The sequence below is a fragment of the Camelus dromedarius genome, chromosome 6, assembly GCF_036321535.1.
Source record: "Camelus dromedarius isolate mCamDro1 chromosome 6, mCamDro1.pat, whole genome shotgun sequence".
Lineage (NCBI taxonomy): Eukaryota > Metazoa > Chordata > Mammalia > Artiodactyla > Camelidae > Camelus > Camelus dromedarius.
In genome coordinates, this window is record NC_087441.1 from 4920624 (window position 1) to 4938790 (window position 18167).

Here is an 18167-nt window from a genome sequence, read left to right on the forward strand (position 1 = left end):
TCCTACTCCACAATAGAAATTGATGATATGGAAACATTTTTGCTTTATAAAGCATGTGAATTTTTGGGGAAGATTAGCAACAGCTGCTTTGATCTGACAGCATATAGTAATTGTTAAAGCGGATCAATGAAGCTTCCATTTACTTCAGTACATTAAATAAAAGAAATCTGTTGATCAGAACTGCCTCAGAACCTCCATTTGTGGCAAAGCAATTTACATCTTCAGAGTTTCTGGCACTCATGTTTGGACGTAGGAGCTATTTATTTTTGACGTCTTGGCTGTAGCTCATTTCTGTCATATGACCTTGGGCAAATCATTTGATCCAATTCTTAGCTTCTTCATCTGTAAAGCAACTATAGCAATTCCAAAAACAATACTTCCCTGTCCTTTCTATGGCTGGCCTGTGGGAATTTTAGGTAATGTTGATGAAATTTCTCAGGAAATGAAATACACTGTCTGTGACAAGGAGCATAAGGTAGGACAGGGAACACCACTGGCTCACAGACTAATCGAACGTGGCGAGGGATGCCGTTCTTTTATCACTGGCTAATCTTCTGAAAGACAGGTTGAACTTCCTGATTTTATTCTCCACTTATATATGAATCATCAAATCATTAGATAATGTGATTAACTCTGAAATGACAATAACACCTTTAAACTCTGTGTCTTGTCACACCCTTTTAAAGTTTTGTGTATCTGCAGTCTTCTCTGAGTTTATCATGAGAGTGTAGAGCTGTGCTTGCTATCTTTGTGAAGAGTTTAAGAAATAAGATTCATTGTGTATCCTCTTAAACATAGTCATGGCTATCTGGATATCAATGTTTTGATGACTTCATCCAAAGACACAATTCTAAAAATGTCCTCATGATTCCTGTCCTCTTGTCTAGGTACTACTATAGGTACTAGTCTAGGTACTGCTGTAAGAGACTTTGCAGATATCTTAAAATAGGGAGATTATCTAAGATTATCAGTATTTAATCACACGAGCCCTTAAAAGCAGCAGAAGAAGGCAGAGGAGATGTGGCAGAGGGGGAATTAGAGAGATCAGACGTGTGAAGAGGGCTTGAGTTGCCATTGCTGGTTTGAAGATGAAGGCGGCAATGAACCAGATGAGGTGGGTAGCCTTTAGAAGTTGAGAGCTACTCAATGTTGAAAGCCAACCAGGACATGGGGATTTTAGTCCTACAACCACCTGGAACTGATTGCTGCCTGGAAGTAGATCCTTCTCCAGAACCTCTGTAATGAATGCAGGATGACTGATATCTTGATTTTAGCCTTAGATTCTAATCATCTTACTTAGCCAAGCTTATCTTACTACAGAACTGTGAGATAGCAAACGGGTGTTTTCTAAGCAGCTCAATTTGTGGTAGTTTGCTATGGAAGCAAGAGAAGATGAATACACCATCCATCCATCCATCCATCCATCCATCCATCCATCCAACCATCCATCCATTTAGTAGATATTTATTGAGCTAAGAACTGCCAGGAACTGCTCTTGAGCTGATGATAAAAGCAGTGACAAAGAGATAAAAGTTCTCGTCTTTATAGAATTTATATTCTAGTAACAATATCCAGATATTCAAAAAGACCCTAGAGCTTCTAGCTCATTGCTGTTTCATCCTATAGGCCTAATAGATTAGAACAAGACTGGACCCATTAGGCATTCCTGATGACGGAGAATGCACCAGGTAATGTATTTTCCTCCACGGCCTGTGTCATATATATTTGGATGGACTCTCCAGTCTAGCTGGTTGATAATTTCAGGACTAATAGTCACAAATGCTCTTTAGCTGAGTTTATAAACATGATACACAAATCATAATGTAATTTTAAGCAAAGATTTAGCAGAAATTACCCATAATGGAACTCCTAGCAAAGATTCAGCAAAAATTGGTTATAGAAATTCTGATACAGTTGATTAACAATACTTGGTGACTTGTAGTTAACAACACTGCCTTGTGTATTTGGGAGTTACTAAGAAAGTAGATCATAAAAGTTCTCATCACAAGGAAATCAAACTTGTAACTATGTGAGATGATGGTGGTAACTAAGCTTAATGTAATTATTTCACCATATACATATTTAAATAATCATGCTGCACACCTTAAACTTATACAATTATGTGTCAATTACATCTCAATAAAACAGGAAATCAAAACAAAAATAAATCACAGTATTTGAAGGCTGCCCACATAGGGAGCTTCTCCCCATGACCTTGCCAGGTATGATCTTCCCAGGTGTGATATGTGTAGGCAAGGCTGTGGAAGCTGACTCTCCCACTCTTCTACAAGAAGATAAAGGTAATGGCAGTCACTTTGAAGCTTTGTATATAACTCACTGTTTCATTTGCTCAGAAAATGCATTAAGTCTAAGCAGCACTCTTCCTCCCACTAGGGTCTCCACAAGTCTAGGGTTTCACGTTCCCAAATTTGTGCCCTGATCTCAGGGTCAAGTTACTAAAGAGCGCAGAAGAAAGTGAGGGTGTACGATCATCAGGAACCTCAAGTCTGCTTTTCCCGAGGATAGAACATCCTTCTCTCCTTAGGTCTCTCGTGGAGGTGCGCATTGATTCCGGGACACAAGGTAAGGCTGCAAAGAAGTCTGATGCATCTGGTAAGCGGAAAATAACTGCAGGGCAGCATGCTTTTAATCTTTTAAGGATTTTTAGAAGGCATTGCTGTGTTGGCATATAGTAAACACCATTTATTTTTCAGTGAATCAGTGACTGCCGTACTGCGTGGTCCTCTCTTTGGCACCCTCCACATAATCACATTGCTCTCTTTCGGAGTTAGCCTGATGCATGACTTTCTGGAGGTAGTGAGAGCAGTGTTAAGGTGAGAGCAAGAAGGCCCAAGGTTCCACGGCAAGCGCTAGATGGCTCAGGAGGTATGTGAGGAAGGGGGCGTGGCAGCAGGTTTCGACAGGCTTTTCATCACCCTCTTCCTCCTCATCCCACTGCTGCCTAAAATCCTAACAGAAATTCTTTTAGAAATGTTAGTTGGTCATCACACAAATGTAAATATTACACTGCTTCCCTCTAAATATCATCACCCTATATTCACAGATGATAAACTTTGAAAGGATAACATATATTATTTATGCTACATAGATGTAGCATACATCCCAGCCACCTGGCTAGATGGTTATTTATAATGTTTATCATAAATGAACACACTCACATGCAAACACACTAGTCAATGGTTTCTGTTGGAAGAACTACAAACTCCTCAAAACCCGTTACGTATATAAATAAATACCCAACTTGCCTAAAGGTAAAGGCAAAGCTTGAAAGAGTGGGATAACTACTGGGCAATAAGCCTGTTATTATGTCCTATTACAGAATTGCTTTTAAAATTTACTTATTATATCATTAATTAGTGTTATTAGTTTGTGATAAAGATAGCGTCAAGGCTCAAGAAATAAATTTTATGAAAAAATGTAGGATGCACTTGGGTAGGTGAAGTAGAGGGGAGTTGTAATAGGTATGCAAAATCTAAAGTCACTGAAAGGAGAATCATTTTTGTTCACTGCCATCTTAGAAGGGATACAAATAGGCTCACAAAAAGCTCATATTAAAGTACTGTATTTTAGGGAGAAAAAGTCAATTGATCTTGGAAGGATCCAAATAGAACTTGCTCATAATAACATTGCCGTCATTACTTTTTTCTTTATTACTTGGGACATTAATTCAAGATGTACATGAGAATATAATACAGAAAGCAGGCAAGCAAAGAAATATCGATAATATTTGCAGTTTTTCTAAGGAAATATGCCTATTATATTTTTCAGGTCCTCCTTCGTGATGGTTAAGCTTACCCTGAGCTATATGCATTCCATTCCGGCAATGTGAAAAACATAGATTTTTGAGGAGGACAATAAAAAGGGAAAGCTGATTTCACACCAAGTGGAAAATTCTTCCTACAGTTTTGTGTTTGGCTCAAGTAAACCAAAGTCAGTGGCATTGAAACGGGAATTGTGGGAACATGGTGTATGCGAGGCCAGCACTTCGTCAGCGTCATGGTTTCAGAGGACCAGTGTCACAACTGGACAGATCAGGCTTTTGAAGAGAGACCACAAGTGGTGAGAAGACAGAGGTGAGCTTTCTTTAAAGGAGCCAGCACTGGACTCTGCCGCATCCCGCCAGCCGGAGGAACCGGCTGGAGGCCCCGGCTGCTCCCAGCTGGGGCAGCTAATGGAGAAGCCGAGGGAGCCCGGGAGGCAGGACTGGAGGGCCTGCGCTCGCACCCCAGGTCTCAGTGCCCGGGCTCAGTGCGCACAGGTTCCACGTGGGGCAGAGTGCTGGCGCGGGGTCGTTTCTATCCTGGACAGCCGGGCTTCCTGGAAGCCTGAGCACTAGGAGCTGCTGTGAATGCAGGAAATCGAGAGGCCGAGGGAGGAGTCACGAGTGAACACCAGAACAGAGAACCATGTCCACGGTGGACAGAATCAGCTTTAAACGCAGGCCAGGCCCAGGGAGTGGGATGCCAGCTCAGGGCAGCATCTGTCAACCAGAACCTCTGCTCTCCCCACAGTCCGCCTCCCCACCCCTGACAGCCCTGTGGGACACAACCTGGGTAGCCAAGTGGGGAGTGGGGCACATAAAAGGCAGAAAAATAGAGCGACACCCACCCCTCTCCTTTTCCCGCTGCAAGCTTCCAGCCCTGGGCAGATCCCAGCTGGGAGAGGGGAGCACAGTTGAGGTTAGATCAAGTTCAGTTCAGACTTTTGATCACTCAGTCAGAGAAGCAATTCTAAGCACTGGAACTGTGTGTGTGACCCAAAGTGCCTGTGCATCTCATGAGTGAGTGACAACCAAGGCCCCTGCTAAGTTTCGTGCAGTCAGGGAAAGGCTCCCCCACTGAATAAACCTTATTATTATTTTTTGCATCCAACCCCCTTTTAAACTTGCCTTTTAATTATGTCATGAATAGCGACCACTCGACATAACAATTACACTGGCGACGTTCTTATTACCTCTGCCACGTCCACATAGAGACTTCTAGAAAGTCATTTATCGGCGCTCCTGAAAGATTTGCATATAAAGGAAAATGAGCATGAGACCTTAATTATCAGCAAATCCAGAACAGGTGATGTTTTAGGTGATTTAAAAAGTACAAATTATGATCTGGCTGAATATGGGGGCCTCCTTAAATTAAAGTTTTAGAAATCACTACGTGCTTTCTTGGCCAGATTAAGCCAAACTTTCTGCTGCATAAACAGAAAAGAACACCGTTTTCTCTTGGGCTAATATCTGCAGGCTTGCTCTTCTGGGGCCCAGCGTGAGCCTTTAAATACAGTAAAGCATATTATACAGGCTTCTGGAGGCATATCTTAAAGGCCTTAGCCGAATTGGCGGAAATCTCCTATTTAGAAGAGTGCCAGTTTCCAGCGAGCAGAGGGGATGTTAGTGGCCAAGGACAAGGAACCAGCTGGAATCGAATCATTTTGTCTGTAGATCCTTTGGGGAGGACCTCAGAGGGGATGTGAGGGCTGACAACACACATTTCAAAAGCAGCTTTACAGACAGATTGAGCAAAGAGCCAGTTGTCCTCAGTCGGCCCTGCATCTGACCCCACCTCCCAGGCTAGTTGAGGAGACAGACCCAGAAACTAGAATCTACTCAGTGAGAGAGAGGTTGGGAAGACCCCGAGGAGAGGAAATTCATTCTGTAAGACAGAGTGGGGTCAGGGAAGGTTCCTGAGAGGATGTGATGTCTGGGTCAGCTTCTGGAGAAAAAAAGGTGCTATCTCCTATGTCTTTGGACCGGGTTAGGATGGTCACTCAAGGTCAGGAATCGGGGTGTAGGCCGGTTCCAACGAGCAGCCAGTGGGCACAGATGGCCCCACTCACATCCAGTCCCATCTCAAGCCTTTCTTTCCATACAACAGCCGCCCTTTTACTTCAGTTTATAAATGATTAATGAGGTTAACTATGCAAATCGTTCTAGTTACAGCAAAGTTGCCTTTGGCCTGAGACTATTAAGACGTGCCTGAAGTCAAAGAAAAATGCCATATGATGTTGCTTACATGTGGAATCTTAAAAAAAAAAAAAGGACACAAACTACGTACTATTTATAACTTAGATGATTTCTTGAATAGGTGTAAGCACATTTGACTGCCCTTTATGGTTGGATTACCGCGTTCTGTTGATTCTAAATTTGTGTTTGGCTTTATTCCTTTGATAACTATGTAAGTTTAAAAAGCTAAAGCTCTAAGCGGTTCTTACAAACAATGAACAGTACGTACATGTGAATTTCAAAATGGTTTTATCTCTCAGTGAGTTGCTCTTCCTAGAATAAACTCTGTTTACCCCCTCAAAAAAAAAAAAAATAAAAAAATAAAAGACACAGCCTGGGCCGTGAATTTATCTGCAATTTGGAGTTTTTCTGACAAGTCTGATCCCCTGTGAAGTTACACGGTGGGAGCAGTGGTAAAACTAGAAAGATGTAGCTAGTGAAAGTGGTCCACGGAGGTTTGGGATGAAACTTGCACACCAAGGTTTGGACAGATTCATACAGAAAAACTGAAAATATAAAAGCTATTTAAAAACTGAAGGCAGTGTCTGTGTTGGAAAGAGGTGGGATTTCAGTAGCCCATTGGGACAGGCAATTCCTGGTACACCTCTCGTTTACCAAGGTAAAGCCCTTTGATTAGGTAAATACTTCAGCTCTCTTCTGAAATGAAATGAGGAATCCAAGGCAGGAACTAAAACTATCTTCCGAGGGGAGGAAGAGTTGAACAGTAAAAGCTCATATCTGTTGTAATATTTCTGCAAGTAGGAATTCTTAGCATCTAGAAAACAAATTTTTCTTTGTATTTCTGACTGCTGGCATATAAAAAATATGATTCCTGAACATCTTATTTTACATCTAATCACCTTACTAAATTACTGTATTAATTCTAATAGATTACTTAGCTTTCTTTGAAGGCACACAAAACTACATATACAGTTTTCCCTACAACCCAGTGAGGCAGGCAATAGACTTTCGTAGCACCTGCTAGTTTGTAAAGCAATCTCCATCACATTTCATCAGCCATTCCTCTCACCCTCATGCTGCCTGCATGTCTACAAAATGATCTCCTTGAAGTTCTCTGCAGGTCAATGAAATGGTTTTAATCTTCCCAACAACGTGCTTTTCAAATATGGGGATTAAGGCACAGAGGAGTTATGTAACCCATCAAAGTTCACATGGCTGGTAAACCCTGAGCCTGGATTCAAACCCAAGAAATGTGATGCCAGAGTCTTTGCTCTTAAACACTCTCCCATTTCTTGTTTTTCCACATAGAGTGCCCCCCACCATTGTCCACAAGCTGAACCTCTATTTACTGATCCAAACCCCATTCAGGGACCGCATGGTCTAACCCTCTCGCCCAGCTGGTTGGGCAGAGACAGGCACAGGCGATGCAGTCTGCCGCCCTGAGTGAGTCCCTCGGGTTCTCTGGAAGGCTGGCGGCAGCAGCGCCCTTGGGAGTCTGGGATATCCAGGGCGGCACTCAGAGCTGTGAAAGCATTTGCTCACCTCTGTTAGTCTGCAACATTACTGAAGGAAAAACATCAATTTCCTGCCATCTCCTCTGCTCAGAACTTACCTAGATTCCTTTCCTTTCTTGACTAAACAGCCCCTTCCTGATGAAAGGCACAGAAGAGAACTTTTCATTGTTGTTAAAAGAGGGCGTCCTCCTCACGCTTTGCGCAGCCGGTCCATGGTCAGTGCGGCAATGTGAGGGAATGAATGGAAGGCGCACTGGACCTCCTGCTTTACTCCTTAGGGATGGGGTCGCACCTCCACACACCTTGGGGAAGAGTTTCACAGTCTGTTCCAAGTTAACAGCATTCCCCCAAATTTATGTCTTTCCGGAATCTATGAATGTGGCCTTATTTGGAAATATGATCACGTCGATGTAATTAGCAATGTTAAGATGAGGTCATCCTGGAGTAGAGCGGACCCTTAATCCAGTCCTTATAAGGACCGGTATCTTTGTAGGAAGAGAAGAAACACACAGGGGAAAATGTCACGTGGAGACGGAGGCAGCAACTGGAGTGATGCGTGTACAAGCCAGGGAATGCCAAGGATGGCTGGCAACACTGGTAGCCAGGAGAGGGCAGAGAATGGATTCTTCCTTAAAGACTGGAGAGCATGACTTTGCTGACACCTTGATTTTGGGCTTCTGGCCTCCAGACTCTGAGACAGTATATTTGTGTTGCTTAAGTTGCCCAGTTTGTGGTCATTTGTTACAGTGGCCTCAGACACTAATACCCAGCCTTCAGAACTGGATTCTGATTCCCTTGGTCATCATCCTACCAGGTTCTGTGTTTCTAGATATAGACAGACAACTCTGAGAATAATTTTCCCTCTGGCCAGAGGCAACCCCATGGAGGTCTGCAGAGGTGAGTAGACAGAGGCAATTTACAGTATGTGCCTGCCCCCAACATAATGGTAAGATGGTCATTTCATGGGCTGACCACGTGTAAGGTACATCAAATGAAGGTACAGAAGCCTTGGCTTTTCCCAGGACTGTCTGTCCCTGGGGCACTCTCTTGGATCGCTGCACAGTCATCAGGGTTTACAGACACACGAGTCCACCGCCCCCATCCCCTAAGAGTTTTGAGGCTCTGGAAGCTTTGCTTATAAAGAATGCTTGGAAGAAGGGACTTGAACTTGGAGAAGTGAAGACTGAGGGGGAAGGAAAGTTTTATGTAATTTTTTGAGGGCCTGCTATTTGGAAAAGGGATTAGACATTATTCTGTGTGGTTTAAACTAGAGAGATAAGCGAGACGGAAATATTAGATACAGATTTCATTCATTGTAGGAAGTGACTTTCTGTCTGGAAGTAGAACGGGCTGCCTCATGAAACAGATGACTTAGGGCAGGACTGACTGAACAAAACGAATGTATGTAAGTCTGAGCTCTTATGCTGTGCACCGGAAATTGATATAACATTGCAAACTGGCTATACTTCAATAAAAAATATTAAAAAATTAAAAAACAAGAAATAAAACAAAAATATTGGTCAGGCCCACTTGGTTAGTGAATAAATTCCACACAAACACATATTAAGCACCTAATTCTTCTAGGTGTGCCACACTCTGCACAGAAGAAAGAAAGCCCAAAACACTTTGGCCAAGGAACTAATAGTCTGATGTATTGGAGTTGAGTAAATTTGGAGAGAGCAGATCAAATGCGCCTACAAGTGTCGGCCAGCTTTGTTAGGATCCTAGGATTCTTTTCAGACAAGCTAGTCATATCTGAGTGGAAGAAGAGCTAGTCGGAGATCAGATATATACATGATCATTCCAAGTCTAGCTTTCAGGAATTGTGGAGTGGGATTCAAACACTTTCGTCAATCAACTTAGGACATTCAACCGCTTTCAAATCTAATTAACATAATGATTCCAAAGGAACTTTGAAACAAATTTCTAACATACAGATCATACTAAAAATTATATATAACTCTACAGGGGAAAAACCTTAATCTCAAAATTAAATTTAAAGCTCTGTGAAATACACACTATACAAGTCAATTATAAAACATACGAACTAAAGAAAGTTTTGGTAAACAAGCAGCTCCTATAAGTTCATCAACATTTTAAAGGACCATGAAAAATAGGTCCCACAGAACTCACGGAAATACTGAAGAGGGTTTGAAGCAGGTTGACTGAGAATTCTCATTAAAAGTTGTTTTAAAAGACGATCAGTAGAAAACAATTGTTTCTATTTTTTAGAAACCACTTAAATTTCAGGGTGAAAGACCTCCAAACTTCTGGGAAATTTAATGCTTTCTCATTTCCTGTGTTTTTTAATGTGTCTGAGTTTGAACTGAAGATTTTAAGCCTCTTTTCATAGACTTTTATTAGTCTATGGCACACCTCTTAGAATTATCACAGATAAATCTAAGACTATTTGATTTTCACACACGTGGGAATGTATTATTTCATTATTGCATGTGCTTTTGCATATTCCATGACATAAAATTAATGTACTATTAGAGCTGCTGATACCTGGAGTCTCTGAACTGTTCCACTAGAGGCTGTTTCAGGACCACTGGTGTACTGAGAAACAAACGTACCAAAATAAGGATTCCCTGCAAGAAGCAGGGTTATTGGACATCCCCAATCTCCTGGCAGAGCCCCATATTTTAGCTGTAAATGTTTTAATGCCATTTATTGGCTCATGCTTCTCAAATGCAATGCACTGCATCATTAATTTTGTAGTTTCATTTCTGAAAGCGATAAATTGAGCACTCCTGTTGTCTTAATTTTCTGTAACCTTTAAAAACATTTGTGAAAGAACATAGGAAAGAAGAACTTGCTGTTAGAGAAACTCTTCCTTCTCTTTTACCCCACAGCAGTCACCAGAAAGACAGCACATTTTAGACACCCCAAATCCGTCATTTAGAATTAAAAAATAAAAAACAAGATCAAGCTTAGACCAAAGAGGACCTGATCCAGGCACCTCTTGTTTGTCACACTCGGCTTCTCTTTTTAAAATAATGACCTTCCCCAAAACATCAGTCAAATACTCAAGCTCAGAGACTATGCCAGGAAGGGATGGATTTGAAAAGCAGTTATCCTTGAAGGAATCCTTGAGTCCTTAATTTATCTGCCCCCCACCTCACCCCTCCCCGGGCATTTGGCAAACAGAGGCCTTTGAAGCAAAGCTGGGAAAACCAGGAGGTCATTCCTCATTCACAGGCTCACATAGGGGCCCAGGGGATGAGTTTCCAAGGGGGACATAATACATTAAATCATCTATTCATGCCGCTATGTAATAATTTATTCGATATTGCTATATTTGTATATAGTATCATATATGTATATAACGTTGTATGTGTATATAATGCTGTGTGATAATAATGAGTATCTGATTTAACACTCAGTCAAAGCCAGGCTTTACATGAAGGGACATACATTATCTTCAATTGTTATGCCAATTTTACTCCAAAAAAAAAAAGGCATTATTACAAGTATTTTGTGTAGATGAAGAAATTTAAGTTCAGAGAAGTTAACATGATTTACCTAAGGTCACATCTCCTCTGGCTCCAAAATGTTACTCTTTATTTCACATTGCAATTCACCAATGTGTCTTGTTCATAAATAGAAATACAAAGCTCCCCTTTCTCCTAGAACAGGATTGCTCTTGTGCGGCTGGTTGTAAGTGTTCATAGCTGTAGAATGTCGATGGGGACACAGACTGGCACTACCGGCCTCATCTGCTCCTCCCTGCTCAACTTGATTTCCCACTGGTCCCTGGGAAGACTGCTGAACTAGTCCCAGGCTACCCACCCAGCCCCACTGATCATCTCGGAGGAAGTCCAGCTGACATTAAAATAGGACAGAAATGGCAAAAAGGAACAGGGAGTAGAGTTATGCTAATGCTTGTGCTTCAAGGGAACACTAACAGAAGGACAGAGTCATTATATTTGAAGGAATAGTCCCTCTTTCATTCCTTCTTTCGGTCGTTTATACTGGATCTCATTCTCAAAAATATTTTGTTGTGGGACTGGAAAGAAATATTTTTGAATCTGATTATTTAACAAGACATTGATTACATGAAAGTAGGGAAAGAGGAAACAAATGTATGAAATTGTTCTCAAATACATTGTAATTGAGGTTGCAATTTTTTTCTAATGTTACATGCTGTAAATTTCTGATTTAATTTTAATTATAAGTAAATATATCTGTTACTAAAGACATCTGCTTAAATAAAAAAGTATATATAGTTCTGCAAATATGAACAAAATATAATCATAAGAGCAAGATTTATTTAAAATGCTATTAAAGCTCAATGACTTTCAGACTGAAAATACTATTATAATTGGAAATCCCGTAATAAGCTTCTACTAGCAGAACTAGATCTGTGGTAACAGAGCCACTTTGAAGAATAGTTTTAAGTTTTATAGCTAGAATGCTCCAATTTTGTAATATGACCCTCTGGAAATACAGCAAACTGAATTCTGGCATTGTACCGACAGGTTTCTTAGATAAGTAGAAAATGAAGCTGAAGCTAATATTATTTTCCCTGAAATGTCAGAAAGATATTAACCAGAAAAATAGTTGAGTGTAGAATTCCTGGTGCATGCATTTAGAAACATTCCCAAATAATGAGCTCTGTTTGGGACCAACTGAAGCCATTTTACAAACTATAAATTTCCCATTTTGATAAAATATAAATAGGGATATATTCCTAAACCCAATCACTTCTTTCATTAAGCAAATGAATATCTGTAAGTTAAGGAATTAAATAACTAGTATAAGGAGGAAGATGTAGCAAGCAATTGCTCTTGTTTAATAGTCTAGAGCTCCCAAGAGCTTTCTCTGTCTCAGTGGCAGCTGTACTTAATCTTCTTTACAGGGTTCCTTGAGAAGGAGGGAGATTCTAATCATCTTTTGAATAGCGCTGTTTTTCTTCTTTTATACAAAGATACAAAATGATGCTTGGATTTAAGCTCCAGATCTTTCTGTGGGGCAAGGAGAGCACTGACGTGGGGTGGCAGTGGTCCCCCCTCCTACTCAAGCAAGTGGGGGGAGTGTGTTGGTGCCCATCTTCCATGACGGGCAAGTACAGAAGCAAACGTTTATGCAGAAGAAGAGTTACAGAGACACACTTTCACAGTGAAAAGATGGAAACAGTAATAGTACATCATAGGTTTCTGTGAGGAGTTTTGAGGAAACATTTGTGAATCCCACACGTCAAAAATGTTAACTATAACTGAGACTTCGGGGGGTGGGTGTTCCCTGATGCTCGCATTTCTGTCTTTATCTCTTATTTGATGCAGCCAATAATACAGTAAAAATATGAATTATGAATCAAGAATATTTAAAGCAAGTATTTTCCACAAAGTAGAAATGCTGTTGCTAAAACTTTCACCCAATTTTTACTTTCCTGAAAGAATAACCACCTCCTGTAAATGTCTGCGTTAACTCTATAGCTTTTAGATATTTTGAAATGAATATCGACTCATTCCATTATGAACATTCTTGAGCTCTCATAATCCCAGTTGAAGTCCTTTTTACTAAAAATGTTTAATATTAAACATATAAGTAGGTCCTACTATTGAAAGACGGCTAAAGAGTCTGAAGATTCCATGACTTCCTGGATAATCTGCCTGATGAAGGAGATTTTTAATAGCAATTTAGGAATTATATGAAAAATGATTCCAAACAAAGGCCTTGTTTGTGATGGAAGCTGTCATATGTTCAGTTCTTGATTTTTCCTTGTATGTACACAAGCAGACCAAGTTGCAAAATTTTCTTCCACTGTTCCACTAAATTACTTATTGACATGGCTTTCAGAAATTAACTTACACCGTGCATGTGAGAAGTATGGAACTTCAAAGTTAGCAACATAAAAGAAAACTAGATTCATGTCATTTCAAGAAGTATGAAAGGAAAATCACACTGTCAATGAGCAGACGTGCAACACTGCCTGCCAGGAAATCGCAGCTTGCTATACCTTCGTTAGGGCAAAGCAGATTCACTGGAGTGTGTCAGTTCTTTCCAAAGCTCTTAGAATAATATTTTAAAAATAATACTTTTAATCAGTACTCACCATCAGCTAAGTAACTATAAATTTTCTATTTTGCTTTTTTTTTTTTTAGAACTAGGAGAATATCTCCTAAAACTCTCAAAACCACCAATATAAGATTTTAAAAATATTGCTTTGTAATTTTAACAGGAAATACCTGAAGGTAGAATTACTATCAAGAGAAAGGACAAACTCCAAACTTACTAATATATTCAAAAGACTGTTAAAAAACTTCACAATTTAATTATTGGAAGATTATAGAACTGCTTCAGTGCTTCTGTACTGAGTAAGTCAGCTGTATGTGTGAGGAGTAATAAATGGAACTGTTAATTTTACTCGTTCCCTAGGGAGGAGCAGGAGAAGGGGTGGGAGTTACGCTGGTTAGATCTCCAAATGGATCTTGGCTTATACGCAATAATAAATCCTAAACGTGTTGCTAATTAACTCTACTTCAAATCACTCCCTTTTTTTTAGGGCTTAAAAGACATTTTGACTTTTGGGATAACTCACCATTCATATTCTTAAACATGTTCAGGATGGGGAGGATTTGTCGGTAATAGGGCACCAAAGCTTCCCCCACCATCTCAGCTGACACAGCCAGATGCTGTAGGACTTTGAGAGTGACGCAGATGACCTGTCGGTTTCGGAGGTTCAAGGCATCTGTACGACAGAGAAAGGAAGAAGCCAAAAATAGAAAGCATTGGTTTCTACAATGTTCAGGCAAAGTGGTCTCGTAGACCCTTAAATTAAACTGTGCTCTACTGGGGATCACCAATGGATAAGCCTTTATAATTACAGCTTTGAATGATGCACTGCAGCTCTTAATGCTAGAAACAAGTTCTTGTTTGTGTGTGATCTGTTCTCCCAACTTGTACTGATTCCTCATCAATCCTAAGAAAGCAGCTTATTGTCCTTCACAGAAGAGGCTGGTGATGGACAGGTAGCATGAAAGGTAAACGATCAGTTAGTGTCGCTACAGTTAAAGGTCCCCGCGGAGGTTGACAACAGATAAATTTTTATGCAACAATCCCTTTCAGTTAGCAGCCCATGCTGCTGCCATGAAACAAACATTTTGGGGAGAAGAGGGGACGGGGAATCGTGTGTGTGAGTAGAAGCTACATGCTGGCTGGTTATAAATATCAAGAACATTGTCGGCAAAGGTGACTATGAAGTGACTATATTTAGATTCTCAAGAAAGTAGAGAAGAAAAATAATATTTTTCATGTTCAGAACTTTAGAAGGAATCAACAGTATATAACTAAGAGACCAAAGGAATACAATGTATTTTTAAAGAACAATTCTGAATGCGCAGTAACAAGCGGTGGTGCAGCCAGGACAGGAGACAGTAAGTTATGCGGTGTTTCCCCCGCTTGCAGGGTCTGGAAACCTGTTCCAGTGCGGAATGCAGAGGCCAGCGGTCAGGACATTGATAACTGGCTGCAAACACTTGGGCAGCTCCCCCCTCCACTTTCTTGGTCCCAGTTTAACCATGGAAACCTATGGAAACCTATGGAGTTTAACCATGGAAACCTTAACCATGGGAACCTATTATTTACTTTCTCATTTGACTAAAAGTTCCATGATTTAAATAGAAAGTCACATAAAGCATCTATTATAGAAGGTCAAAGGTGGTGACTGACAAACTGCAATGCCCAGGACTACTTCAGGACAAAATCACAGGCTCTTATTTGTAATATTCTACTCTCTAAAGGAAAGATTGACTATGACCTTAAAGTATGTGCCATTTACAGAGGGACAAAAGAAGCCAGGCTACCTAAAGGGATGCCACTGCGGTCAGTGCACCTGTGAGGCAGTCCTAGCATTGTTTCTGAACTCTGGCTCACATTTCCAGTAGGCTGTAACTTGCTATCACCTCAAATTCAGTGTGCTCCAAAGATTAAGTTCCCCCCATAAACTTTATCTTTTTCCTATTTTCCCCATATTTAGTATTGATATAGCCAGGTTCCCAGCCATCCGGGGTCAAAATCTGTTTCTCATCCCTCACGTTCCTCATGTGCAAAGCCATCTTGTTCTGTTTTTGAAGTATCTCTTGTATTTACATCTTCCTCCCATCCTCACCTCCACCCCTCTGCTCCTGGGGCTCCATTCTCACTACATCTCCTCTGGTTCTGGCTCTTGGAACTCCTCACTGTAGCACTGCCATACCTTCCTAACTGACCTGCCTTCTTTCTGTCTTTCTCTACTCTCTCAATCTGTCTTTTTCACACTGGTGCTGGATTAACCTTCTTAGAGCATATTTGATTATTTCTCCAGCTGTTCAAAGAGTTCAGTCTCCCTCACACCATTTTCTAGAGAATTAAGTACAAAGTAGCCAGGCCTAAGGATGGCACTTAGGGTTGAACCAAACTAAATTCTCAATTAAAAATCCAAGAATATAAGATATCATTTAGTGGGTTCACAGCTATTTCCTTTGGAATCACAAGGGAGTTTTTAGAAATAAAATGTGGTCAGCTTCATTCCCTTTAGCAACAAAATGGGGGTTGGGGCAGGGAGACACCGCAAGGTAGCCCCATAACTTCTAGTCCAGTTCAGACTACACTCCTTTTTGGTTTGAAGGTAAACACAAATGTGATGCCTAGAGATGGCTCACCTTTAACTCAGGGAACCAAGCTAAATATAACTATGGAATTCTACTGCATGATGGCTCATTGTTACAGCATTTAGACACACTGCAGGTTATACCATATATTCTGAAAAACTGAAAACAGAATGCTATAATTTAGCTTAGAAGCTGTAGTAATGAGATATTCAAGAGCAGAGCTTCAGAAGACCATGGAAGGTGGAGAGGGAGAAGGGCAGGTAGTATCTTATAGTCAGTAGTGGGGATCCTTTTACTGGTCTTGTCTGAGCCAAAAGATGTTTTATCTTTTCTGAAAGCCAGGGGTTATTGATCCCTGCCTACTGACCCAGCTTCATTTAACAGAAGAGAACTAGGAGCCTACAGAAATGTCATTCTGAGTATTAGGGGCAGTGGAAATTCTTTCAAAAAGTCTACCATAAAACTCAACATATCTAGGATTCAGTACTGCACAGATAGGTTTGATGGTTCATATACAAATAACTAACATGTATTGGACACCTCTATATGCCAAGAATTAACTGAGTGCTTTACATACATTAGTTTACTAAGTATCATTCGTCAAGTATTTATTGTGAATGTATTATATACCAGTCATTTTAGGAACTGGAGATACAGAAGTGAGCAAGACAGATATGGTACTCAGCCCCTTGTGGCTTATAATATAGTTTGGAAGAAGATATTGAACAAATATTAGAAGTGTGTTGAGTGTGCGTAAGAGAGATAGAGTATTTAAACAGCAAATCAAAAGGTGGCATTCAGCCCAGACTAGATAGCAGAGAAGGCTCCTGGACACAGGTAAGGAGCTAAGGGATGAGTAGATGTTATTTAGGTTAAAGAGAGATAACAGCTATGCTGGATCATCCCCTCTTGGATAAAGGACTTCTTCTTTTATAAGGGCTACTCCAGTTCACAGAGACAAAGTTCTCCTTAGCCATGTGGGAGCAAAGCCCCAGATAACAAAGAAACAGTCTTCTAAATGGTTTTATCATTATGTATATGTTTTTCTTGAGATCATTTAGAAATGGTAGAAAGAACTATGTGGGTATGTTTAGATGAACATAAAGGAGACTGAGGTTGTAGTAATGTCTGCCAAACCAAAATACCCCTAGGTCCTTTTTTTTTTTAATTGAAGTACAGTCAGTTACAATCTGTCAATCTCTGGTGTACAGCACAATGTCCCAGTCATGGATATACATACATATATTCATTTCCATATTTTTTTCCATTTAAGGTTATTACAAGATATTGAACATAGTTCCCTGTGCTATATCTGTCTTGCCTTATTAATCAAACAGAATCAGATACTTAAGATCCTGGGTTTCTCCCTTTTCTCTCTACTCATTCCTCTTCTTAAAAAGGACTCGCACCCACATCCAGCTAAATGTTTTATAAACTGCTTAGTGAGCAAGGATTAGACATTGAAACAGAATTACATGAGTGTGTTGTTTTAATTTTTTATATATTAAAATAAATGTATAACTGAGTGTGTATAATTTATTCATTTTTGTGAGTCTTTTTTTTTTTTTTGCAAAAATGCCTTTCTGTTGACACTATAAAGTCACAAGTAGGAGGACCTATGGAAGGTATTAGAAGAGATAGCTATCTGAGCATGTGTAGAAACCATCTGGTGACTGCAGAAAAGATTTTAGTAGCCATAGTGCCTACTAAGGTGTGCTGGCTTATCACAGTGCCTTTCTTTTAGGGCATATATGCCAAAGCTTGCAATAAAACAGACTAAAGTATGCTCACCTACTACCAATGTTAGAAGAGTTTTGCCACATAGAACATATTAAGGAGAAAACTTTATATGTATATGAGTAATCATAACATCAACCTTTCGTTGATTAAGTTTACCCTTGTATATATAGCTAATTGACCATCTGGGGATAAATTAACAATCTCTCTCACTATGGATAGTAACAACAGCTATTAGGAAATAATTATTTATCTCATTGAAACCCCAACTGAATTAACATGGTTGTGATAAATGTGATTGAATTGACAATGGCTGACAAGTAAAATGCCTGAACTGTTACTCTT

General features: G+C 40.2%; 1 protein-coding gene across 2 annotated transcripts in view; it reads right to left on the reverse strand.

Annotated features, from left to right (window-relative positions):
- Positions 1–18167, reverse strand: part of PACRG (parkin coregulated) — a 448945-nt gene that overhangs the window by 179494 nt on the left and 251284 nt on the right. Inside the window, exon 4 of one of the 2 annotated variants that reach the window (XM_010976738.3) lies at positions 14036–14185. The exons of the other annotated variant lie outside the window; for it this stretch is intronic. Coding sequence (XP_010975040.1) covers positions 14036–14185 — 150 coding nt within the window. The remainder of the gene's footprint in view (positions 1–14035; positions 14186–18167) is intronic. 2 annotated transcript variants of the gene reach the window in all.